This window comes from Tamandua tetradactyla, chromosome 13 (genome assembly GCF_023851605.1).
Source record: "Tamandua tetradactyla isolate mTamTet1 chromosome 13, mTamTet1.pri, whole genome shotgun sequence".
NCBI lineage: Eukaryota > Metazoa > Chordata > Mammalia > Pilosa > Myrmecophagidae > Tamandua > Tamandua tetradactyla.
This window is the reverse complement of record NC_135339.1, coordinates 58,316,483-58,342,853: the sequence shown is the minus strand read 5'-3', so window position 1 is coordinate 58,342,853 and position 26,371 is coordinate 58,316,483. Positions and strand designations below refer to the sequence as shown.

The window sequence follows — 26,371 nt, the reverse complement described above, 5'->3', positions numbered from 1 at the left end:
CCCCGACTCGGCTGCAAGCTCATGAAGTTTGACTGAGTTCACAGCTGAGAAGGGCTGAAGTCCTGGAGCACCGGCAGCCTGGGGGCCCTGCCCAGAGCACATCAGCAGTTACTACTCCCCCTCCAAGAAGGGGGATGCCTGGAGCGGGGCATCGGCAGGGTCTGTGAGTGCCAAGGCCAGTGAGGCAGCTTTGCCTTTGGGAGGACTGTCAAGAGAAGGAGGGAGGGGCAAGTGACAGATGCCAGAGGCCCAGTTCTGCTGGGTGAGCTGGAAGAAAGTTCCAGAAGCTGGCCTGGGGCTTGTAGAGGCCAGGACTTGGCAGGGTCCTGTGGTGCCTCCTCCTTCATGTCAGTGGGGAGGTAGATAAGTCACCGATGCTCCCTGGTCACAAAGGGCCAGCACCACTCAGGGCTGCAGTGCTGGGGCCACACCTTCCCCTCCATGGGCTCCAAACCCCCTCCCCCCCGCCCCCCCACCCTGAGGCCCTGGCCCCTCTCTGAGCTCTGGATTTGAGTCAGACCCAGCCTGGAGCTCAAGACCTGTTTGGCTATACTGACTGGCTTACCTGGGAGTCATGGATCTTTCTGAGCCTTAGCTTCCTTGTCAGGAAAACAAGGAGTATAGGGTGTGAGGTTAATCCAAGGAGGTGCCATGCCCTACGTCAGCTAGAAAATGTCGTGGAAGTACAAGCTCTGGCCGCATTCACCACAGATGTCCCGGGGCAGCTGGGGGCCAACCGAGAAGACCCTCTGCTGGGGAGCCCCATTTGCACATCCTCGATTGCTCCCTGGCAGCCTTGGATGATGCCGTGGGAGCTGGGCTGACCTCTGAGGGTCTGGTAGGTTGGGTTGGGGTCTGGCAGAGCCAGCCACAGCTGCCTCAGGCTTCCCCCTCCAGCTGCAGTCCCTCTGCCCAGAAAAGGGGAGGTAGCTGGGGGCCCAGCTCCCTCAGGAGCTGTGCACCGCTCTTCAGCTGCATCATGTATTCATTCATTGATCAACTGCTCAGCGGGTGCCCACTGTGGGCCAGACACTGTCCCAGGCTCTGAGAGCCAGAAGTGACGGATTGGGTGCCATCTGGCCCCTTTCACCTCCCTGACTTGGCCTGGCACTCTGGAGAAATCTCTTTTCTGACCAGTGTTTTTTCTCCTTCTGGTTTTATTGCTGCAGGGATCTGAGTGAGAATACCATCCAGGCCATTCCCAGGAAAGCTTTTCGTGGAGCTACGGACCTAAAAAATTTGTGAGTACAGCTGTTCTAGTTTGGAAGCTGCCAGAATGTGATATACCAGAAATGGAATGGCTTTTAAAAAAGGGGAATTTATTAATTTGCAAGTTTACAGTTCTAAGGCCATGAAAATGTCCCAATTAAAGCAAGTCTATAAAAATGTCCAATATAAGGCATCCAGGGAAAGATACCTTGGTTCAAGAAGACAGATGACATTCAGGGTTTCTCTCTCAGCTGAAAAGGCCCAGGGCGAGATCTGCTAGCTTTCTCTTCACCGGCTTCTCAGGGACTCTGCCTGTTCTGTTGATTTTGTCAGTTCTGGTGGCTCTGAAACTTTTTCCAAAATGGTTCCCTCTTAAAAGGCTCTTGTAAGCAATCCTACCTTGAATGGGTGGAGAAACATCTCTGTGGAAACCATCTAATCAAAAGTTGCCACCTATAACTGGGTGGGTCACATCTCCATGGAAATAATAAAAAAGATTCCACCCCATAATATTGAATGAGGATTAAAGGACATGGCTTTTCTGAGGTGCGTAATAGCTTCAAACCAGCACAACAGCCTTGAGAAGCAGAGGGGTATGGGGGCTCCTGGACCACCCCTGCCCCCTTTTGTGGGTGTCCCTGAGCCCTTTGGTGCAGGCATCCGAGGGGCTGGCCGGTCCTGAGACGGCTGATAGAAGCATGGGTTTTCTGGAGAAATCTGAGGTTGGAGGAGACAAGGGAGTATGTCCAGCTCTCTTTGGTGTGATTTTGTGTGAGAGCCAAGCAAATGCTTAGTGACGGGGTGGGGTGGTGGGGCTTTGGGTGCCCACCAAGTTGAAGGGAATGTCAGGAACTGTGGGGACTGGGTAATGTTCCAGGCCCTTGCCCTCCAGTGCATCATCTTTACATTGGGAGAGCTGGGTTTGAATCTTCTCCTCCACTTACTTACTGTTCAGCAAAGCAGTTAACTTTACTGAACCCTAATTTATTGCTCTGTAAAATGGGGAAAATAATGCCTACCTCACAGAATTGTTTTGAGATTTAAATAGGGAATAAATATACCTTGTAAAGTGCTATTTAAATGTGACACTTCATTCCGATGATCCAGATTTATTCTGGGCCAGGCTTCCCATGTCCCGAGGTCTGCCTGCAGCCAGCGTGGAAAATGCCTGGCGTGCTTGTCGAGTTCCCCCTCTCCTGGTCCAGTGGCAGACATTGATAATCAGTCACTGCATGCTTTCCCACAGAGCCCAGGTCACAGCTTCAGAATTATTCTGAAAACAGCCCTCCAGGTAGCCAATGCCAGTCTATCTGATCTGGCACTCAGCCTGAAATGCTTGCTGGGCCTGGGGGCCACTGCCCTGGTATTGCACTTTCTCTCATTTTTCTGCTGCCAGCACTCTCTAGGTGGGCTCCAGAGGGTGTGTGTGTGTGTGTGTGTGTGTGTGTGTGTGTGTGTGTGTGTGCACGCACCTGCTGTCTAGGGCGTATGCAATGTTGCATAGAGGCATATAACTTTTCTTTATATTTATTGTTGTAACTACAATCAAGACAGAATTTAAGTTTTAATAATATTTAATATTTGAACTGACATATAGCATTAACAGCAATTAGGGTCATACTTTTTTTTTTCTCCCTAATGGAGTGCTTGATCAAAATGTGGCAGGGAATGTGCTGTCCTTTCTAAAGCTTCCCTTGGCTTCACAGGCAGCTGGACAAGAACCAGATCAGCTGCATTGAGGAAGGGGCCTTCCGGGCTCTGCGGGGGCTGGAGGTGCTGTAAGTAAAGGTGGAGAAAGGAAGGGGGGCCTTTGCCATCGGGGGTCGGCGTCTGTGCCCCAGGGGGCCGGCAGGACAGCCGCCCATTGCTGGGGGCCCTGTGCCTCCCACGCCACCCCCCGCTGGCAGAGGCTGCCTGACTCCGGCTTCCCCCCTTAGGACCCTGAACAACAACAACATCAGCACCGTCCCCATGTCCAGCTTCAACCACATGCCCAAGCTGCGGACCTTGTGAGTCAGCCCCAGCCGGGCCAGAGCTGTGGGCGGGGTGGGTGCTGTGGGCAGCGGTGCAGCTCATTCCCCTCTGCACCCCGGGAGGGCAGCCCAGCACCAGGAGTGGATGGAGGTGGGGGGTAAGCTAAAATTTTCAGGACGTTGAAATATCATTTGTATTTCACTTTCCCTTAAAAGACAGACGGTGCATGTTTTGTGCTTGAAAACGAGTGATGTGATTTAAGGCAGTGGATGTGTGGGAGTTTAGTAACAGGAATGATAGTCCGTGGGCCACTCCTGCCAAGGTGCACCCACAGCGTGCTGGGAGGGAAGGGAGAGCCGGCCAGGAACTTCCACTTTGCTACAGATGATCCCCTCTATTAGAACCGAGCTGGCAGTCAACTGAGCACAGGGTGTGGGGGAGCCGAACTCAGCACCTGGGGTCTTGGCCGCCACCCACGTGTCAGGGCTCCCCATGCATGGGGACCCAGGTGGGTTGTGAGCTGCCCTGTCCTCCCACAGCCGCCTGCACTCCAACCACCTGTTCTGTGACTGCCACCTGGCTTGGCTCTCACAGTGGCTGCGGCAGCGGCCGACCATTGGACTCTTCACCCAGTGCTCGGGCCCCGCCAGCCTGCGTGGCCTCAACGTGGCCGAGGTCCAGAAGAATGAGTTCAGCTGCTCAGGTGGGTGCAGGCCCCTGCCGGGGCTCTCAACCGTCCATCACCCTGTGTCCCCCATTACCTCTTCCTGCCCCCACCCCCAATTCCCTCTTTTCCCTCCCATTACCTCCTGCCACCCCCATCACCACTGGCCCGTCCTGTCCCATCCATCGCCTCCTTTCCCCAACCCTCACCTCCTCACCTTACTTCTTCTGCTGCCTTGAAAAGCCCCTGGATGGGGCCGTCTTTCCTGCCCTCGAGGTGATATGGACTTCAGAGTCCGTGCCCCTTCATCCTCCACCTGGGGTCCTGCAATAGCCCCCTGACTGCTCACCTCACTTTCTCCCTAGTCTCTTCAACCTCCACTCTGCAGCCAGAGACCTTAAAGAATCTCCAAGTCTAGTCAGGTCACTGCTTCATGCTCACCTAGCTCCCCTGTGCTCCCGGGAGAAGGTTCAAACTGCTCCAAGCTCTGCAAAGCCCCTGCATGGTCAGCCCTGCCTCCCCCTGCCATCAGCCTCCCCTGCCATCACGCTCCTCACTCACGTGTTCTGGCAATGCCCACCTCTGTCCCTGCCTTGAGCTGGCACCTCACAGGCGGGCCCCTGCCAGGTATGCCTTTCTTGCTCATCGCCCACCGACCCCTCCTCTTGCTGCTCATCCTGGAGAGGCCTCCTCTGGCCTAGAGCAGGTGAGCCCCCCAGGCTCCTGCTGCCCAGGCCTCTCATTTCCCTAGCCTGCCCTCCCCATCACTCAGAGGTGACTTTGCCCTCTATGCCTCAGTTTCCTCATCTGCAAGTTGGGGTTAATCGTGGTAACTGCCCCTAGGGTCGTTGTGAAAATTAAGTGGGTTAATATGTGCAAAGAGCTGGGACAGTGCCTGGTGCGTACTGAGGTTCAGATACTTATGCACGTGAGCAAGGATTCCCGAGCATCAGCCAGGGTGGGGCACTTGGCACAATTGGAAACCATGAACCCTCCCAGCTTCTTGTTCCAAAGAGAAGAAGTCAGGGGATGGAGAAGGAAACAGACGGGACCAAAGTGGAGGCAGAAACTGCTCAAAGCTGGAGTCTGTTGTGGCCAACCAGCTGCGGGGGTGCCTGGGCATCCACTCCCCTGGGTGACAGCATTGGTGGGGCTTTGGGAAGCCTGAATGTGAGCCAAGGACTAAGAAGCCTTTACGGATGTGTCTATAGGCAGAAAGTCAACCAGCCATAAACTTAGAATTAGTACACTTCCCAGAAGTGGTACCTTCTGACTGGGAGAGCACCTGGCCCACTGCTGGCATCTCTTGGACCCTCAACCCCTGCATGCAGCATGACGTCCTTGTGCCATTGTTCCAAGGGCTGTGCATGCAGCACCGCCCTGCTTAGTCCTCACAGGAATCCTCTGATGGAGCCACTATTATTACTCCCATTTTACAGGCAAAAAAAGTGAGGCAGAAGGAGGAGAGGAGCTTACCCAAGGTTTTGCAGCCTGGAAGTGACAAAGATGGGATTCCAGACCAGACAATCTGGCTCCAGAGCCTGAGCTCTTACCCTATAAACGACACACATGTGTGTGCACGTGTGCATGTGTATGTGCATGTGTGTGGAGTGTGTGTGTGTGTGTGTGTTATGTGTGTATGTGTGCATAGAGCCAGAGTGCCTTACTCTTCCCAAGTATGGGTATGTGTGCACGTGTGCATGAGTATGTGCATGGGTGTGGAGTGTGTGTGTATAGAGCCTGGGCTCTTACCCTATAAAAGACACATATGTGTGTGCATGTGTGCATGTGTATGTGCATGCGTGTGGAGTGTGTGTGTGTGTAGAGCCAGGGCATCTTACCCTCCACATGACATAAAAGTGTGTGTGTGTGTGTATGTGCATGTGTTATGTGTGTATATGTGCATAGAGCCAGAGTGCTCTTCCCAAGTATGGGTGTGTGTGCACGTGTGCATGGGTATGTGCATGGTGTGGAGTGTGTGTGTATAGAGCCAGGGCATCTTACCCTCCACGTGACATGGATGTGTGTGCATGTACGTGTGTGTGCACATGAACATACCTGGGTGTGTAAGAGCCAGGACTGAGGCTTTGCCAATGGGTAGCTGTCACGGCTGGGAATAGGAATGGGAGCATCACTTGGATTATTTTAATTTTGAAATGCAGCGTTTTTCTTTGCAGTTGGAATACCTTGGTTTCCATATTCAGGCATCTCCCTTACTACACCCACCCCCAAACTCTGTTCAGTGCGGGTATCCTCACCCCAGCAACTCCTTCCTTGAGAACAGGGATATCACAACGTGCCAGGAATTGTCATAGCTTTGTCTCATTTGATCTTGGCCCCCACCTTGTGGCATAGTCAAGGAAGGGATTAGAGGTTAAAATGCTGGTGAGAGTGTAAATTAGCTCAGCCACTTTGCAAAACTGTTTAGCTGGATCTAGTAAACTTAATATGTCTACTCTATGACCCTGCAACTCCCCTGTGAGAAATATACATTTGTTCTGCAAAAGACCATGCCCAAGAATATTCCATGCAGCTTTTCTTCATAATAACCCAAAGTTGGAAATAACCCAAATATCCACCAACAACAGAATGGATTCACAAAATGTGGTATATCCATGCAGTGGACCACCACGCAGTAGTAAATAAGAGTGAACTACTGATACCCACAATCACATGGATGAATCTCAGATACTCAGCCAAAGAAGCCAGACACAAAAGAGAACCTATTGCATGGTTTCACTTCTGTGGGTTTCACAAACAAGCAGAACGAATCTTTGGCAATGAATCTGGAGCAGTGGTTACCATGGGCAATGGGCACGAGGGAGCTTTCTTGGGTAATGGAAATAGTATCTGGATTTGTGGTTTTATGGATGTGTCCGTAGGCATCCATATGCCAACCAGTCATACACTTAAAACTAGTGAACTGCACTTTTAAAGAGTGGTTTCACATCAGGCACTGGATTTGATTCTGGTTTCATCACCTATTAGCTGTGTAAGTTATACAAATTTATTTATTTTGAGGACTCAGCTTTCTCAGCTGTAAAATGGCACTAATAATATTATGATTCTTATTGCATTTACAGTGGGATTTAAATAAGATATGGCATGTACAGCACTTCCCGGAACATGTGGCACAAAAGGAGCACTTAAACTAGCTGCTGTCATGCTGTTCCGATTGCAGAGAAGACTCAGGCTCCGAAGTGTTGAGTGTCTTGGGCTATGGCCCAGAATTCCGCGCAGGATTTCCTAGTGTGTGAATCACATTCTTATGCAGCGCGTGTTAGGTTCAGCAAACACTGCAAACATATTCAGCAAACACCTAAAACCACCTGCTCTGTGCCAGGTGCCCCCAGGGCTATATCACGGTCTGGAATCTCTTATTTCCTGCCTCCAAGGGGGTCTCTAATTCATCCTCATCAGAGACACTGTCCCCGCGGGCCCTGCCCCACCCCTCTGTGTCTGGTGGGAGGGGGCTGCGGGCGTGCCCCCTGAGGTCGCGTCCCCACTGTCTCGGCAGGCCAAGGGGAGGCGGGCCGCGGGGCCGCCTGCGTTCTCTCGGCCGGCTCCTGCCCCGCCGTGTGCACCTGCAGCAACGGCATCGTGGACTGTCGCGGCAAAGGCCTTACTGCCATCCCTGCCAACCTGCCTGAGGCCATGACGGAGATGTGAGTACAGGGCAGGGGGCGGGGCTGGAGCGAGCGCCACCCAGGGCCTGTCCCCGGGCCCCTCGGGGGCAAATGAGGAAGACACAGTTTGTCTTACCTGGGCTTAGCTCTCCGCCCAGGGCCCAGGAAACTGGAGGGGGGTGTCTCTCTGTGGCCCTGTTCGGCCCAGCCGAGCTCTGGGCGAGTCTGCTAGAATCTGTTTTTGAGCATCAGCGTCATTCACGGGTCCCTCTCAACCACAGGAGCCTTGATAATGTCGCTACAATCAAGGCGGCTCCTTTTCTCTGCCTCCTGCTCCCCCAATTCCTCCAGACTTCAGGAGGCAGGAGGCAGCGGGGCAGCGTGGCCAGGGAGCTGGGTCTGCGCCCGTGACCCCAGCAGGCCACAGCAGGGCAGGGGGCCCCTGACCCTCGCACGTCCTCCGTGCTCTCTCCCTGCAGCCGCCTGGAACTCAACGGAATCAAGTCCATCCCCCCGGGTGCCTTCTCTCCCTACAGGAAGCTGCGGAGGATGTGAGTGCCACCCGCTGTCCCCTGGAGAGGCAGCACGGGGTGGGAGAAAACCCAGACCATGCCTCCTGCCAGCTAAGTGGCCCTGGGGAGTGGCCCTCCCTGGCCTACAGATCATTTGTCTGTGAAGTGGGGGTGGGGGGGACCCCCTCACCGGGTTGTGGTGGGACCAAAGTGAGTGGTTGAGCCTGGGCCTGGCACGTACCCGGAGCTGATTCTCATCCTTGTCCCATCCCAGCTTCCACACCAGTAAGAGCAGCTCAGGACCCAGGAAGGGTGGAGGAGGCCGGCAGGCACGCGTGGGGAAGCCTCCTCCGTGGCTGTTGTCGCTTTCTGGGCTGCTCAGGCAGATGCCATGAAACGGGTCGGGTTAAACAGTGGGGGTTTATTTGCTCATGGATTGAGGCTCAAAGAATGTCCAAGTCAAGACATCATCGAAGTGACGCTTTCTCCCCAAAGACTGTGACCTTCTGGGGCTGGCTGCTGGTCATCTTTGGTTCTTAGCTTGCCACATGGCCTCCTCTTCCAGCTGGCTTCCGTTGAAGTTCAGCTTCTGGCTTCCGCGGCTTGCTTTCCCTGTGTTTGGATTTCATTCTGCTTATGAAGGCCTTCTAATCGGATAAGACCCGTCCTGACCGGGCTGGGTCACACCTTAACCAGTAGCCACTTCAAAAGGTCCTGCTTACCAGGAGCCATCACGCACAGGAATGGATTAGCTTTAAGAACACGTTTTTCTGGGGTACCTGCAGCTCCAAATCAGTACAATAGCTGGCCAAGCCTGGGGTACCCTGCACACGCCCCACGCCCTGCCTGAAGCCCGTGGGAAATACTGGCGGACGGGTTTTCAAATGGATGGGGGATCCGAACCCTTATTCTTCTCATTTCAAAGAGGTCTCTGGCCTCCAGGAGGCGGGGGTGGGGGGGGGGTTGGGGGGGGGGTGGGAAGCAGGCAGGGCCCTGCTCCTCTCGGAGGGATTCCACGCTCTCTCCTTGTGCTTGCCTTGCAGAGATCTGAGCAACAACCAGATCGCAGAGATCGCGCCCGACGCCTTCCAGGGCCTCCGCTCCCTCAACTCGCTGTGAGTAGCAGTGCCGGGACACCCGCGGTGGACCAAGCCTGCAGGCCCCTCTGGTGGGTGTTGGAGGGGGAGCAGGGCCAGCACCTCCCAAGGGGGAGCGTCAGCCAGCCCACCCTCCACCCTCCTCTGTGGACCTCCCTCTGCATGTGAAGTCCAGGGTTGCTGAGCCCAGCTCTCCCTTCCCTCCTGCTGGTCTCTTCCCAGCTGTGATGGGTGGAGGGAATCAGAGGCCAGGCATGGGAAAACCTAGGGTGAGCCATTGTCTGGCAACCCTGATGCTGTCCCCACCATTGTGGGGATTTGCCCTGCATCCTTTGTGGCAGTCTTCCGACCCAGGCCCACTCCCCAGAAGGTCAGAATTCCATACTCCTGAGCCTTCCCAGGGCAGCTGCAGGGCAGTGACCAACAGCTCTAGTTGTGCCATCTTTCATCCCAAACCTGCTATACCCCAATATGGGAGGACAGAGTTTCCCTCTCTCTCCTTCCAGTATGTCCATAGGGGAAATGTAATGCAGCATCAAACATTTGTCTTAGAAATAGGCCATCACTGTTTTTCCAGGAACCCTCCCTTGCGTTCCCAAGTTCACCAAGTCCTCCACTCTCTCTGAGGCTCCATGGAACTTGGTTCAGAAAGCACACTCACAGTGCCCTGTGGTTGGGGACAAGTTTCCCATAGATAGGAGCCATGTGTCAGTCTTTTGGAACGAATGTTTGCACCTGTCCCTCACCAGCACTGACACGTTCTTGGTATAGAACTAGGGGTCCTGAGAGGTGGAACTGAACGGAACCCCCCTCCCCCAACCTGGGGAGTATAGGAGCTCCTGGTTCAGTACCTTCTGCACACACCTTTTATTCTTGGAGTAGCGTCCATGGTGACAGGTAGAGCTGCTGCATCATGTCTAGGCAGTATTCAGCTAGGAATGGCGGCCTTGACATTGTGCAGTGCACAGCCTGTACAACTGGACAGGGCACTATTGCTGGCTGAGGAGCTCAGATCCTGGAGGATCTGCCAAAATGCAGAGCTCTTCCTCTGAGAAGTGAATGAAATGCTCCCTAAGTTGGAACATTCTGAAGAGATAAAAGGCGAAAGTTACCTGTCTTGGTGTGTTCCTTATCACAGCCACCTCTCCACCATCCTAGAACTTGCACACTGAGGCCATGGATATCAGTTCTGCAAATAGATCCCATCGGCCATGTCCACATTTGGTGGGCCCTAACCTTGTCTTCCCGCTTCTCCTCCTGCCCCCTCCACTCTCTTCTCCACATAGCAGCTTGGAGGATCTTGCTGAGATGCGAATCTGATCATATTCCCAAGGCTTCCTGAGGCTTGCTGGGTAAAATCCAAGCTACTGTCTCATTTGCTTCCTTCACTTGAGCCACACAGGGCTTTTCAGTTCTCCGTGTAGCCAACCCTGATCCCACTTCAGAGCCTTTGCTCCTGCTTTGTCCTCCTCCAAGAATGATCTTGAAGCCAGGTTTGAAGAAACACCACATACTGTTTTCAGTCAGATTGAATATTTACAAGGGGTGGCTGGTATCCATTTCCTGTGGCTGCTGTAACAAGCTACCAAAACCTGGGGGCCTTAAAACAGCACCAGTGCATTCTCTCACAGTGTTGGAGGCTAGAAGTCCAAAAATCAAGGTGTCAGTAGGGCAACGCTCCCTCCGAAGGCACTAGGGAACGATCTTCCTTGTCTTTTCTGGCTTCTGGCAGTGGCCAGCAATCCTTGGCATTCCTTAGCTTGTAAATGCAGCACTCCAATCTCTGCCTCTGTTGTCACATGACATTCCCCTGTGCGTCTATGTTCTTTAATCTCATTCTCATAAGGACACCGGTTGTGGGTTTCGGCTCCACCTAATCCAATATGACCTTGTCTTGATTACAGCTGTGCAAAGACTCTATTTCCAAATGAGGTCAGTCACGGGTTGGGGAGGTGGTTAGGATGTCAACATATCTTTTTTGGGGGGACATAATGCAACCCCCTCAGCTTCCCCTGGCTGCTTAGAGATGGGAAAATAGGCCAGGTGATACTGCATATCTTTTTAAAACGTTTGGTCATTTAAAAAAAATTATACATGTAATTCATGCATAATGTAGAAAATTTTGGAAGCACTAAAGTCAAAAAAAAAAAAAAAAAGTCACTGCAGTGCTGTCACCCAGATCTGAGCACAGTTAACATTTTGGTCTATTTCTTTCTGGCATTCTCACTGCGCAGGGAAGCCTCGTCTGACATGCTAGAGCTCCTACTGCACATGCCGTTTGGCGTTCTATTTTTTCCCTATAATTCTCTGAAAATGTGTTAATTATTCTTGCCCATGGGATTTTCTCATCTTTCAACAGTCTCTTTTTGGATCCTTGGCCCACGTTAATTTCCCAAGAGGTATCCAGGAAGGGCCCCTTCACGGGCTTCGTGGGGCTGTGTGTGAGGATTGGGAGTGGGATTCGTTCCAGCGTAATGGGGAGCATGCCCCCTCTAGCCCAAAAGGCACCTTCGTGCAAATTAGAAAAAGACAACTCTCTCCTAAGACACTTTACTGCCACCTGCTGGCACTACGGTATGATAAGTGTGTACAGCTGCCATGCTTATGATGGGAACGGAATGAGTGGTGCCACTGTGCAGTGCACAACCTGCAGCACGGGCCGTGGCCCTGCAAAGCTGACCTCTAATTCTTCCCCACCCCCCTTTCTACTGTCTTTTCTCCAGGGTTCTCTATGGGAACAAGATCACAGATCTCCCCCGGGGTGTATTTGGAGGCCTGTACACCCTACAGCTTTTGTAAGGACCGTCTGCGGGTGCCCTTGGGTGGGGGGGGGCCCAGGAGGTGGGCCAGCTTTCCTCTCAGACTACCCTGCAGCCTCTTGGAGGTGTGGGGCTCACTCGACACAAGGAGCAAGGAGAAGGGCAGACCCAGTATGGCAGCGAGAGGCTACAGGGCAATGCAGGGGCAGTTGTGGCAAGAGAGAGACAGAGAGGCGGGTTTGGAGCGGATCGTGGAGAGGGTCTTGCCCCGGGGCCTGCGTTCCTGTGGAGCTCAGCATGGCTGGGGACAGAGTTGTCTCTTGCAGTGGGACACCCAAGTCCAGCTCAGCCCCCTTGAACCATGAGTTTCTAGGCAAGGTGTCTCCTCCAGGACCCCAGAGGTGCTGAAACCAAATCCTCCATTTCAGCTGCCTGGGGAGCCCAGGAGGACCCTAGGAAGGAGGAGGAGCCCCCAAATGCTTTTCGGAGGTGGCTTTGCCTCCGCACTCCCTGCTTTGTTAGAATCCCACAGCCATCTCTCACAGTCCCTTGAAAGAGAGTAGATGTCCCTGTGCATGGAGAAGGCAGCAGGAACTCCTGTGTGAAGAGAGGACACACAGGGGGCCAGAGTCCTGGTGCCTGCTCTCCGCACACTCCTCCCTGAAATGCTGCATGCTCGGTGCCTAGGAAGGTGCCTGGAGCCTGCTGGTGAGTCCGTTTCTGTGCCTCTCCCCTCACCCCCGCCCCGCCTCTGCCCACAGGCTTCTGAATGCCAACAAGATCAACTGCATCCGGCCTGATGCCTTCCAGGACCTACAGAACCTGTCGCTGCTCTCCCTCTATGACAACAAGATCCAGAGTCTGGCCAAGGGCACCTTCACCTCCCTGCGGGCCATCCAGACCCTGTGAGTGCCCCTTGCCCTCCTCTCTCCCTCCCTCCCTGCAGGTGCCGCGACAGCAGGGCTCCAGCAGGTGGGCCTGGAAGCGGTAACAGCCCTCCAGGCTCTGGCATTGTGTCCTGCCCTGGGCCATCATACTCCCTGGGGGTGGCCTCTTACAGAGGAAGGAGCATAGGCTCTGGGTTAAACAAAACTGAGTTCAAGTCTCAGCTATGCCTCTTATTGGCTGTATGGCCCTGGACAATTTAATTAACTCCTCCCGGCTTCCATTTACCCAACTGTAAGATGGAAATATCATTTCCTTCATAGAGTTGTCCTTAGATTAAAGGATATGTTTGTACAGAGCTTAGCTCATTATAAGAGCTTGATATACGCTTAGTTGATATTATTATTATTACTACTACAGCTTATTGATTCTAAGACACATTGTTTCTGCAACAACATCTCTGGAACTGGACTGCATATCACAGTTAATGGCACATCGTTTAATTGGGAGCAGTCTGGTCTTTCTTGATATCACATAAAATCATTGTGCATCTTGAAGTTTATAATGTCTTAAATCAGATGAAATATAATGACAGCAAGGATGATTATAAATTAAAATCTAGAGAGCCACAAACCTCAGGATTTGTTTTAATCTGTTATTATGGAAAATTATAAATGTACAGTGACTGTCCCATGTTTGTCATGTGGTTTAACAGTCATCAATTCATGGCCCGTCCCACCTCATCCCTGCCTCCCCTGCTTTCAACCCGTCCAAACTATGTCAAAGCAAATCCCAGACAGAATATGTCATTCATATGGACTTCGTACATATCTCTAAAAGGCAGGCATTCTTTAAAAACACATCCACAACACTGTTATTGTATCTAAAACTTTAACAATTAATTCCTTACTATCATCAAATACCTAGTGTTCGAATTTCCAATTGCATTTACATGTTATCATTTTTTAAATATTTGTCTGAATCAAGATTTAAATATGGCCAATGCAATGCAATTCGTTGATGCATCTCTTAAGACTTTCCAATCTGTAGGCTTGTTCTCCATCCTCTTTTTTCCTAGCATTTGTTCTGTAGTTTCCCCTCAGTCTGGACTCAGTCTACACTTGGCTGATTCTATCCCCTGGGTGTAGTTTCACACATTCCACTCTCTTCTTTTTGTCCTGCAGATTGGAAATTGGATCTAGTTGCTTGGTCAAGTTCAGGTTTGATTATTTTATTTATTTATTTATTTATTTATTTATTTATTTATTTATTTATTTGGTAAGACAACTTGATAGAAGGATTGTGTTCTTTCACCGGGAGGCACGTGATGTCCGGCGGTCGTTGGGATAAAAGCAGCCATTGCTCTCGATGTCTATCTCCATTTATTCCTTGGTGATTCTTGAATTCTTCCATTCCTCCTTCATTTGATAATGGTGTTGTGGTGATGTTTTAAGAAAAAAAAATGAGTCCTTATCTCTTGGCTGGAGTGCTTTTGTAAAGGGACACTTCTCATCAGCTGTTGGGTTCAACTTCGCGCTTAAGTGGTGCCCTGTGCTCCCGTGTTTAGCTCTGGGCCTGCGGTCTGGCTCCGCGTGCTGACCTGGGGGCTCCGTGGCGTGCGTGCGTTCCGGGGGCGTTTACTGTGAAGTTTATTGTGCCGCCGCCGTGGCCTTCCCGTCTGCCGCGGGCTGGCTGCTGGACGGGGCTCTGTCTCAGGCGACGTCTGCGCGGGGTGCCCGGACGGGTGCCCATCAGGTCGCGTTAGAGGCCCTGCCCCTGCACCGGGGACTCCGCACGTCCGCAGCGACGGCCGCCACAAAGCCCAGCTCATTAAAACCCACGCAGCTGCCTGCAGCCCGGCGCCGGCTAATTAATTTGCCTATAGCCAGGGAGAAATGGAGCACCACTGGGAGAGCTTTTGAAATTAGAGGTTGCAGGGAGACACCTCAAGGTGAGTTATTTTAAGCAGCTGGTGGAATAGCCAAGAGAAATGTGCTAAGGAGACTTAAAGGCTGGAACCGAAAGCCTTGTGGGTGGGGAATGGATTGAGGGGTCTCACATGAGGGAGTCTTCCTCTCACCCTGGAAGGGAGTGATGAAGGCAAATGGTTCGTGAGGCGTTTGTGGCTTTTGTCCATGTGCATTTATCTGGCTGGATCGCAGAGGACCTGTGTCATCCAGGCACCCATCGGGGAGACTTTCCCCTGCCACTAGGGGGAGAGTGGGACACAAGCAGAATGTTCCAATGAAAAGCTTTCCATAGGCCAGATAGCAGTAGCCCAGGCTTACTGAGCAAGTATTGAATGCCAGGCCACTGTTGTTTACATGCATCACCTCAATACCTAGAACCCCACGGGGATAGAGTTTATCATCCCTGGTTTTACTTATAAGGACACTGAGGCAGAGGATGTTAAGTGACTCACCCAAGGTCACAGAATCTATAATGGAGTAGGGATTTATTTTTAGGCATCTCTTCCCCATCACCGAGAAATGTTAGCTTCCCCTTCAATGGTGTTTTTTTTTTGAGAAGACTAACCCTCATTATTAAGGCTGCAAAGTAAAACTGAGCTCTAATGAACAGCCATCATATATTATAAACAACTGAAATGCAATTTGAGACAGGAATAAAAGAAATGCACGTCCAGGGTACAAGCAGATATTGTTATTATACCTCTGGTGGTTAAACTCGTTAAATGAGTCCTGTTTGGCCAGAACAGAGCAGATTTCAATTCACCTGAATCTTTCTTGATTTTTCTTTAGTTCCAAGTTCTGTGGCCTTGTGTTAAAAGTATTGATTTTGCTGTAGTTTTATTTGCCCCAAATATTTAAGAACAATTTAAAAATAGCTTTATTGTGGTATAACTTACAAACCATAATATTCATCCATTCTAAACATATAATTCAATATTACTTGTAAATGTTGAGTTGTGTAGCTATCACCAGAATCCAGTTTTAGAACATTTCCACCCTACTCTAAGCCCAAAATCTCTTGTACCCGTTTGTAATCAATTCTCAGCCCCCAATCTACCTTCTATCTCTGTGGATTTACCTATTCTTGATATTTCACATAAGTGGAATCATATAATATGTGGTTTTTGTGTATGGCTTCTTTTACATAGAATAGGGTTCTGAGGCTCAGTCACGCTGTGGCACAGATCAGTACTTTGCTCCTTTTAATTGCCAAATAATATGCCATTGCATGGATATACTACATTTTGCTTATACATTGCAGTTGGTGAGCATTTTGGATTGTTTTGACTTTTTGGTTATCATAAATAATGCTGCTGTAAACATTTGCAGAGAAATCCTTGTGTGAACATGTGTTTTCAATTTTCTTGGGTACACACCTGGCACTGGAACTACTGGGTCACATTGTAAACCTATGCTTACCTTTTTAAGAAACTGCTAAACTGTTTTCCAGAGTGGTTGTACCATTTTACATTTCCATATCCTTGCCAACATTGGTATTGTCTGTCTATTGGATAATAGCCATTCTAGGGGGTGTGAAGTGTTATCTCATTGTGGCTTGAATCTGCATTTTCCTTAAGACTGTCATATGTTGAGCAACTGCTCCAAAAGAGTTTTAGGTGTGACTCCTCAGTGTGTATTCCAGGAAAGATGCTGAGATCCAGTCACCCCTTTCCATTCCTTCCACTGTGAGAAATGTTCACAGAGATTGCTGCCTAGCCACCCAGCAGCACATTTCTGAATTGTACTTTAACCTGGTTATGTTTTCCCAAACCGATATATATTTTTCTTTTTTCTTGGGTATTTTTCCTCCCCAGCTCCTTGCCCTTTGCAACTGTTAAAAATTCTAATTTGCACACAAATACTTAAATTTATACAGATGCTGCTTGCCTCAATGAGTAGTTCAAGTTTTACAGGTCATTTTGGACACAAATAGCATGTTCTTTAAAAATAATGTATTCAGCTTGCCACCCCTTAAGCGTTTGAGTTCATGTCTAAACAACATAATTGAATTGATTTTAAACAAAGTTTTATACCAAGATTGCAATAAAGGGAAGCAATTAGCTCGGGCAGAGGCTAATGTGGATGTGGATGGGCAGCTGTAGAGGATTTCTAAGCAGTCCCTATATCCTGGTATATTTTAAATTAGCTACAAACTCTGCCCTGGGGAGTCAGCACATACATCTTTTCTGTGCAAATTGACAGTTTAAAATGGGAAACAAATATTGAGCTGGATGCAGAAGGGGGTGGGAGGAGCCTGGCCCACCTGGTGGAGCTGAAAGGAGCCAGGACTCAGGCAAGAAAGGGAGAAGGAAGCTGCAAAAGCAGGTGGCAGGGATGGCTGGCCCAGGGAAGTCTCCAGTGAAGCATCCTACCAGAGTCCAGCGGGCAGGGCCCAGGAGACAATGGATGGGAGAGAAAGTTGCCAAGGTCTGAGCTGAGCTAGGCACAGATCTTGGGCCAGAGTTTCCTTCCTTGGCTTAGAGAGTTCTGCAGCCCCTTAGCAGGGGGCTGGGCTGAAGCCAAACGGTCAGATGGCCTGAGTGGATGACACTCAGATGGAAGAACAGTGGCCGTGGCTCACTGAGTCCCTCTGAACTGGGCCCCTGCTCTAGCTCTCTGTGTTTCTGGAAGTGCCAGCTTTCAGGTCAACGAGCAGAAATGGCAACCCTGAGACAGTAGCCAGGACAGGTGCAAGAAGGAATATTCTTCCCTGGGTGTCTTGGTTTGGAAAGAACAGGGCACACACAGTGCAGTGGTGGCCAAGACCCGGTGGGCAACTGCCTGTGGGGTGGTCCCAGGACGTGGCTGGTCTGAGCCCTGTGAGAATGGTCAGAGCCTGCAAATGGGAAAGCCACCCCTGTAGTCCTTTACGGCCACCTGGGATCCCCCAGCTGGTGGTGCCTGCCATCTGTCTCCCCCACTGCCCACCACCACATTCATTCTGCTGGTAACACAGGCAAGCTCGCAGGAGAATAAGAGTGGGTCCCCAATAAATAACTATGAGTAGGGTTTTCTGAGTTTCCACTGTGTCTAGAGATGGGCAGCTCGTACGGCCGGGGCTGGGAGTGGAGACTCCTGCCCCACCTGCAAACCCTGTCTCATTTCCCTCATCCCAGTTCCCTCCTGGTGAGACAGAGGCTGCTGCTACCCAAGCGGGGAAGGGGTTAATCCAGAGCTCACAGCTGCTGGTGAGGCCAGGAGCTGGCCTGGGTGCTGCCTGGCTGCCTTAGGAGCTGTCCTGTCACCCTCTTCCAGCCTCAGCTTCCTTGCCCTGTGTCTCCAGCCCTCCTCCATCTGCTGTTGTGACACGTCCCAAGGCAGAGGAGGGAGGGGTGAGGTTCGCAGGAGGGCGTGTGTGGGGTCCCCCGGAAGCCCCAGAGCCTGAAACTCCCCCCCCCCAGTGGTCCACCCCACCCTCCCTGTCTCCCCACGGCCACCCCAAGCCTCAGGCCAGCAGCGAGCCCCTGCCCAGGCGGAGGTCCGCGGAGGCTCGCGGCCCTTGTCTCTGAGCCCCGATCTGCCCCTCTGGACAGGCACCTGGCTCAGAACCCTTTCATCTGCGACTGCAACCTCAAGTGGCTGGCAGACTTCCTGCGCGCCAACCCCATCGAGACGAGCGGGGCCCGCTGCGCCAGCCCCCGGCGCCTCGCCAACAAGCGCATCGGCCAGATCAAGAGCAAGAAGTTCCGGTGCTCAGGTAACTGTCCTCCTGCCTGTCTGACTTCACTCTGCTCTGGGACCCAGTGATGTTTCCCGGATAACCTCAGCCAGGGTGTCCTTGGCCACTCTGCAGCTGCCCTGAGAGGGGTCTGACGTGGGTCTGAAAGGTTGCTCAGTCCCACCCCGCATTTTACTGAGGCCGAGAGACCAGGCAGGACTTGCTGAAGGTGCAGAGCCAGGACCCAAGCGAAGACCCATGTCCCTCTGCTCCCAGGCCACTTCTCTTTTGTGTCTCTGCTTTCCTGCCTTTTAAGGCATGTGTGGGGCCTGGGGACCCTCTTGGTGAGAAAGGAGCCTCCGCCCCAGGCTTCAACAGCAGGCGCTGCCCCAGCAACTGCAGGCAAATGGCGCCTGGCTGGGGACAGTGTGGACCAGTTCTGAGCCCTGGCCATGGTCAGGAGCCTGACGCCACTGCTGCCCTGTCCCCATCTGAAAAGTCAGCGCCACTGCTGCTGGGAGTTCTGATGGTTTGGGGCATTCCTTGAAATGGTTTGATTGGATATGCCACTGCTCCTGGCATCGGTATGGGCAAGGAACATCTGTAGCAAGGCCTTCTCCACCCAGGGGCTGGGCAGGAGGGCTCTGGGGTCCTGATTTGGGGCCCCAGGCTCATCCCTGGGGTCCCTTTCGCTGAGCAGTGGGGCTGGGCCTGGGCTGTCCTGGCAAGTCCCGGATGGTCCCAGCATCATGGGCTTCTGCTTCTCTCCCCAGCCAAAGAGCAGTACTTCATTCCAGGTAGGAGAGGGGTGGGAACCAAAACCAAACTGGGAGGGAGGGCGGGGGCGGGGTGCCGGGCATGGGGTGGCAGCCGAGGTGGGTAGGAGACCCTGGCTCAGCCCTGGCCTCGCCACAGGCACGGAGGATTACCAGCTGAGCAGCGAGTGCAACAGCGACGTGGCCTGTCCGCACAAATGCCGCTGTGAGGCCGGCGTGGTGGAGTGCTCCAGCCTGAAGCTCACCAAGATCCCGGAACGCATCCCCCAGTCCACGGCTGAGCTGTGAGGACTCCCGGTCCCTCCTCACCCTCACCTGCCTCCCCCGCCCCCACAGCTCCCATGCACCCTTCTGAGCCTGCTCTAGGCTTTTTGCCAGTCCAGCCCTGTTCAAGGGACACCGGAGACACCCCAAGAACGCATCAGCTGCGGGGCTTGGTAGAGAGCTGAGCTTCTCCCTCCCCTGGCCCTTCTGCTTCCGATTCAGAGTCCTATCCACCGGGCAGCAGGCTCTAGCACCCCGGCAGGTCACCAGCCCAAGCTGGGGACGGTCTTTATCAGCAGGACTTTTGTCTTCTTTTGGGGGGATGCGATTCCATTAGCTCAAGTTTGGTTTAGTTAGGTTTTCTGCACCTAAAAATGCACATGTGCACACATGCATGTGTGAACACATGTGCGCATTACCATTCGTGTATGTACACTGCCTACCCCCCCCCAGCGCTGTGCCTAGCCTCCCTCTGAAACAGGATCAATTTGCCTTGCCACATAAATTCTTCTGAGAGCCCCACAGTTTGAGGCCCAGATATCCTCAGTTCGGAGGGTACAGTCATGTCTGTCATTTATGGGTGTGTAACTTCTCTTTGCTGCCTCTTACAGACGACTGAACAACAATGAAATTTCCATCCTGGAGGCCACAGGGATGTTCAAAAAACTTACGCATCTGAAGAAAATGTGAGCTACCCAGTAGAAGGAAGGGGCGGGTCAGGACGCTGGCCGTGGGAGGCAGAGGAAACACTGGGGGGGGGGGGGGGGGCAGCGCTCCTGCGCACGGGCATGGGGTGCGGGAAATGGGGGTTCTGAGCTCCCGGCTGCAGGGAGGCTTACCCCTCGCTTCCTCTCCCAGCAACCTAAGCAACAACAAGGTGTCGGAAATCGAAGATGGGGCCTTTGAGGGCGCAGCGTCGGTGAGCGAGCTGCACCTGACCGCCAACCAGCTGGAGTCCCTCCGCAGCGGCATGTTCCGGGGCCTGGGCGGCCTGAGGACTCTGTGAGCGGGCGGGGCGGGGCCGGGGCGGGGTGGGCCCACCGGGCGGAGGCGGGCAAAAGCCGCGCCACGCAGCACAGTGTGCCCTTTAAAGGGAGCGGAAGAGGGAGGGAGGGAGACCGCTGAGGACCCTGGCTGCGGTGGGGACAAGCTGTCACCTGCCATCGTGACTGTTCTCTCCGTTCCCTGGGGCACGCGGCCGAGGCCTGGCGGAGAGGTGGAGGGAGGGACTCGGGTCTTTCTGCAGGGAGGAGGGGCTGGAGGACCCCAAGATGGGGACATAGCAGAGGTGACTCGAGTGAGTGTAGAAGAGGGAGCAGGGATGTCGGCCACCGCTGGGAGTCGGGTAACCCGATGCAGGCAGCTCAGTGACCCAGCCCTCCACCACCCCCTGCCCGGGGCACCCCAGGCTCTTCAGATGCCTGTGTGGGCACGTCCAGTGTCAGTGCAGCCCAGTAGGACTTTCCAGCGAGACTGGCCCCTGCGCTGGCCAACCAACAGCGACAGGCGCGCATAGCGAGCATTTGAAATGAGACTAGGGTTATGGAGGCATGCAATTTTTCATCTTGTTTAATTTTAATGAATTTAAATTTAAATATCTACATGTGGCTAGTGACTCCTGTATCAGACCACAAGACTCTAGAAGCAACCTGCCTAGGTTTAAATCCCAGCTCTGCAGTAGGGCTATAAATTTGTTTTCTGGGCACGCAGAGTTGAATTTGTGTAAGGCAAATGGATGTCTGATAGGACTCCTTGTGGATTTTTGCTTGTTTGTTTTACAAAAGGCGTATTTTATTGTGCAGTGTGTTCTGCAGCTTGCTTTTTTTCACTTGTGAATATAGAACAGCTGTCTTTCCAGACCGTTCATAGAAAGGTTGCCTCATTCCTCTGTATCTTAGCCTAGAATTCCTTGTATGAGGGTGTGTGAGTATCGAACCTGTCGCTGGTGTTTTTTTCCAGACTTGGTGGGGGGCATGGAGAGGGGAAGGGCAAGTGCTGGGGCAGGAACAGTAAGGGACACAGGTGTCAGGGAGACATGAGAATCCTCAAATCACACCACTGACCAGTGATAGATGCTGTAATTTGTTGGTATAAACAACTATCCTTCTAGTGTTTTTTCTGTACACGCACATGCACACACACATATACGTGTGTACCAATGTATTTTAATGTTATCCTCTAATATATTTTATTTAGTAACATGCTCTTTTTTTAAACATAATGTGAACTTTCATATCATTAGCATTTCTTCTCCAACGCTCGTTTTAATGATTGCATATTGTGGAATGATTGGCAATTTAGGTGATTTCCAGTATTTTCAGTTATAAGCATTGTTGTGATTAATACCTTTAAGTTCTGTTCCCATCCATGATTCCTCCCTTATGATAAATTCCTAAAGGTAGACTAGCTGGGTGAAAGCATAAAATGCCTTTTGGGATTGTGGTTCATATACCCAAACTTACTTCCGGATAAGAACAAGGTCCAGCCTTTCTCTCCCACCAGCACGGCTTGAAAATGTGCATTTGCCGACATTCTTGCCAGCCTTGAGGATTATTATAATATTTTTAACTCTCGTGTTAATTTGGCAGGCAAAGATGCAATATTGCACAAGTGTCCTTAATTGTTACTCAGTTTGAATATTTTTATGAATGTTCAAAAATCTGCCTATCCTGTGCTAGACTTCTTTTAGGTTTTTGTTGGGAAGGGGAGCTGAGTCAGGTTTACCAGGATGCACAGAGACATTTCCAGGTATAAACAAGGAAATAGTAGGGAAGGGTGCAGTCCGTGGAGAAGGGCGGAGGACCGTGGGGTGTGGGAGGCCACCGGAGGAGGGGCGAGGGGATGGCGCAGAGGAGACAGGCCGAGGCTGGATTGGAGGGCCTTGCAGGTCACAGAGAAGGTTCTTTTCTTTTCTTTTTTTTAAAGCAGAATATGGAATTTACTGATCATGTTTGCAAAGGAAAGATGAGCACTTGATTGTTAAACATCATAATTGAAAATAGTTAATATTTTGATGCAAAATTTTTTTAACTTTTTTTTTATTGTATGGTTTAACATATACACAAAGTAAAGAAATAAGAACACAATAGTTTTCAAAGCACTCTTCAAAAAGTGGTTACAGGACAGATCACAGAGTTTGTCATGGGTTACCATACAATCCTCTCATATTTTTCCTTCTAGCTGCTCCAGAATATAGGAGGCTAGAGGGCTTAAATACTTTTTTATCATCACAATTGACTTTTTTTTCCTTCTATTTTTGTGAGCAATAGCATACATACAAATCTATAAACTTCCAAGCACAGCGCCACAATTAGTTGTAGAACATATTTCAGACTTAGACATGGGTTACAATTTCACAATTTTAGGTTTTTACTTCTAGCTGCTCTAAAATACTGGAGACTAAAAAGATATCAATTTAATGATTCAACATTCATATTCATTTGTTAAGTCCTATCTTCTCTGTATAATTCCACCATCACCTTTGATCTTTCCATCCCTCTCTTTGGGGTTGTTTGGGCTGTGGCAATTCTAAACTTTTGATATTGGAAGGGTCTGTCACTAATATGGGGTAGGGAGATGGAACTATCTGATGTTCTGGAGAGTGTGGGCTAGGTTTCAGGACTTATCTGGACCAGGGACCCATCTGTAGGGTGTAGGTTTCTGGAAAGTTACTCTAGTGCCTGGAACCCTTGTGGAATCTTATATATTGCCCTAGGTGTTCTTTAGGATTGGCTGGAATGGTCCTGGTTGGGGGTTGGCAGGTTATGATAGGTAGCAAGGTCTAACTGAAGCTTGGGTAAGAGCAACTTCCAGAGTAGCCTCTCGACTCTATTTGAACTCTCTCTGCCACTGATACTTTATTAGTTACACTTCTTTTCCCCCATTTGGTCAGGATGTTATTGTTGATCCCACAGTGCCAGGTCCGGATTCATCCCTGGGAGTCCTTTCCTACTTCACCAGAGAGACTTTCACCCCTGGATGTCATGTCCCACGTAGTGGGGAGGGCAATGATTTCACTTGCAGAGTTGGGCTTAGAGAGACTGAGGCCACATCTGAGCAACAACAGAGGTCCTCTTAGGCATGTGTATAGGAAGTCTACGCTTCTCCATTACCTACATAAGCTTCACGAGAGTAAGCCTCATAATCGAGGGCATGGCCTGTTGATTTGGGTGTCCCTAAAGTTTGACACAGTGTCAGCGGATTCCCTGATTGTAAGGTTTAATAGTTCCATAGTCTTTCTCCCCTCCTTCAAGGAACTTTGCCCATACTTTTCGATATCTGCTTAATATACTCTAGGATGTATCCAGGAACTACAATAATCTATACAGGATTAAAGGACCTCTTTCTTATTCTGTGCTCCCTGTGTTTCAGTTGTTCAAATGAGCTATACAGATAGGTTGAATTAGATTATGCACTACAGAAAATTTCAGTTCCAGATCAAATAAACCTTTCTTCCTTTGGTCTCAAAGAGTGTGTGTGGTTCTAAAATATAGACACTGTCTTCCTTACCCCTATGTTCTGAATTATTTTAACCACAACCTGTTCGGCTTTGTTCTTATCTCTAAATATCAGATAATATACATATAAAACAGCCTCTGAAAATCCAAAAATAATAATCACCACTCCGAACTTAATGTGTCTGCTCTAAAAGCTTACAGTCTAGGCCTCTGTTTTCTTATAAGCATTTTGTAAAGGTGACCATACCATTGTTGCTTTTTGTTTCTGGCTTATTTTGTCTCACCAAACGTCCCACATATTCATTCACATCGTTACATACCTCACAACATGTTCCTTTTTGCAGTAGCACAGCCTTCGTTCATAAGTATACACCATCGTTTGCCCATCTACTTCTCCATCAGTGCATCCTTCAGCCACCTGCATTCATCGGGCATCATATAGAGGGCCTGAATTCCATTTGATCAACATTCTCAATTTTAGACAATTTCATTGTTCCCAAGAGACAGAAAACCAATGAATACACCCTCACCAAATAGGAAATCTAAACCTCCTCTTAACTCTTGTCCCTTACCGCATTATTTACCTCTGCTGTTGCTGTGGTAGTACTGATGGTTTCCTTTTGAACATAGCTCATAGCATGCAATAGCAGTTTTCCCCCTGTACCCTGGACTTAAACGCTCTTTTATACAAGAATCATATCTTTTGGGGTTAATCTCACAAATTTATTCCCCACAGTCATGGTGAAATTTTGTTCTCTGGACATTCCTAGGATGGGTGAGCTGATTTTACAAGATAAAGCCACTATAATATTCCAATCTCTGTAAGTCTTTAGATCCCCTCATCTACCTCATACCAGGCAGTTCTGGTATTTTCACTTCATTTAATGTAGGCCGCCTTTTGGTCCATGCTTCAGCTAATCAAGTGAATAAACTGTTAGAGCCTTTTCCAGTGCCTTGAACTACAAAATTGAATCCAGAAACTCTGCTTATGGGTTCATATCAATAAATTCATCCTGATCCAAAAAAAGAAAAAGTAATCCTTATGAGAATTCATTCATGTTTCTAGTGGGAGTCAGTGGGACATGTAGGTCTATACAACCCCTTTCAATCTCGCTCATCTTCAATATGGTAATATTACTTCTAGACCCACTAGAGAATCACCTTCGCCCCTATCTATTCCCTTACATTGGAATTCTACCTCATTAGCTAATGATTCACCCAACTTTAGCTTCTATGTATCTCCCTGTATTCTGTTTTATAAGCCTCTGATTATCCTTTATGCTGGTCATAAAAGTGGAATCATGCAGTATCTGTCCTATTGTGTCGGGTTAATTTCGCTCAGCATTATGTCCCCAAGGCTCATCCATCTTGTCATGTACTTCAGGACGTCATTTTGTCTTACTGCTGCATAATATTCTATCATATGTATAAACCACATTTTGTTGATCCCTTGGTCTGTTGATGGACATTTGGTTTGTTTCCATCTTTTGATGATTGTGAATAATACTTCTGTGAACATTGGTGTACAAATGTCTGTTTGTGTCATTGCTTTCAGCTCTTCTAGGGATATACCAAGTAGTGCTATTGCTGGGTCATAGGGGAGCTCGATATTTAGTTTCCTAAGGAACCACTAAACTGTCTTCCATAGTGGCTGCACCATTATACATTCCCACCAGCAGTGCGTGAGTGTCCCAGTTTCTCCACATCCTCCCCAACATTTATATTTCCTGTTTAATAGCAGCCATTCTTATAGGTGTGAGGTGGTATCTCATTGTAGTCTTGATCTGCATTTCTCTTATAGCCAGTGAAAATGAGCATCTCTTCATGTGCTTTTGAGCCATCTGTATTTGCTCTTCAGAAAAATGCCTATTCATATCCTTAGCCCGTTTTATAATTGGATTATTTGTTCTTTTGTTGTTAAGTTGTATGATTTCTTTGTATATACAGGAAGTCAAACTGTTGTCTAATGTGTGATTTCCAAATATTTTCTCCCATTGAGTTGGCTGCCTCTTTGCCTTTTTGACAAAGTCTTTTGAGGTGCAGAAGCATTTGATTTTGAGGAGTTCCCATTTATCTATTTTTTCTTTTGTTACTTGTGCTTTGGGTGTAAAGTTTAGGAAGCTACCTCCTATTACTGGGTCTTGAAGATGTTTCCCTACAGTTTCTTCTAGAAGCTTTCTGGTGCTAGTTCTTATACTTAGGTGTTTGATCCACTTTGAGTTAATTTTTGTGTAGGGTGTAAGATAGGGGTCTTCTTTCATTCTGTTGGCTATTGATATCCAGTTCTTCCACGCCCAATTATTGAAAAGACTATTTTGTCCCAGTTCAGGGAATTTGGGGGCCTTGTCAAAAATCAGTTGACCATAGATTTTGTGATTTATTTCTACACTCGTGATTTGATTCCATTGGTCAGTGCTTCTGTCTTTGTGCCAGTACCATGCTGTTTTGACCACTGTGGCTTTATAATAGGTTTTAAAGTGGAGGAGTGTTAATCCTCCCATTTTGTTGTTCTTTTTTAGG

The 26,371-nt window shown here is 50.0% G+C and overlaps 1 protein-coding gene across 1 annotated transcript in view; it reads left to right on the top strand.

The window, feature by feature from the left end:
• SLIT1 (slit guidance ligand 1) overlaps positions 1-26,371 on the top strand; it is a 183,873-nt gene that overhangs the window by 115,373 nt on the left and 42,129 nt on the right. The window contains exons 4-17 of the mRNA XM_077124460.1: positions 1,170-1,241; positions 2,916-2,987; positions 3,147-3,218; positions 3,723-3,886; positions 7,365-7,512; positions 7,953-8,024; positions 9,029-9,100; positions 11,806-11,877; positions 12,603-12,746; positions 18,230-18,393; positions 19,128-19,151; positions 19,270-19,414; positions 20,006-20,080; positions 20,253-20,396. Of these exons, the coding sequence (XP_076980575.1) occupies positions 1,170-1,241; positions 2,916-2,987; positions 3,147-3,218; positions 3,723-3,886; positions 7,365-7,512; positions 7,953-8,024; positions 9,029-9,100; positions 11,806-11,877; positions 12,603-12,746; positions 18,230-18,393; positions 19,128-19,151; positions 19,270-19,414; positions 20,006-20,080; positions 20,253-20,396 (1,440 nt within the window). The remainder of the gene's footprint in view (positions 1-1,169; positions 1,242-2,915; positions 2,988-3,146; positions 3,219-3,722; positions 3,887-7,364; positions 7,513-7,952; positions 8,025-9,028; positions 9,101-11,805; positions 11,878-12,602; positions 12,747-18,229; positions 18,394-19,127; positions 19,152-19,269; positions 19,415-20,005; positions 20,081-20,252; positions 20,397-26,371) is intronic.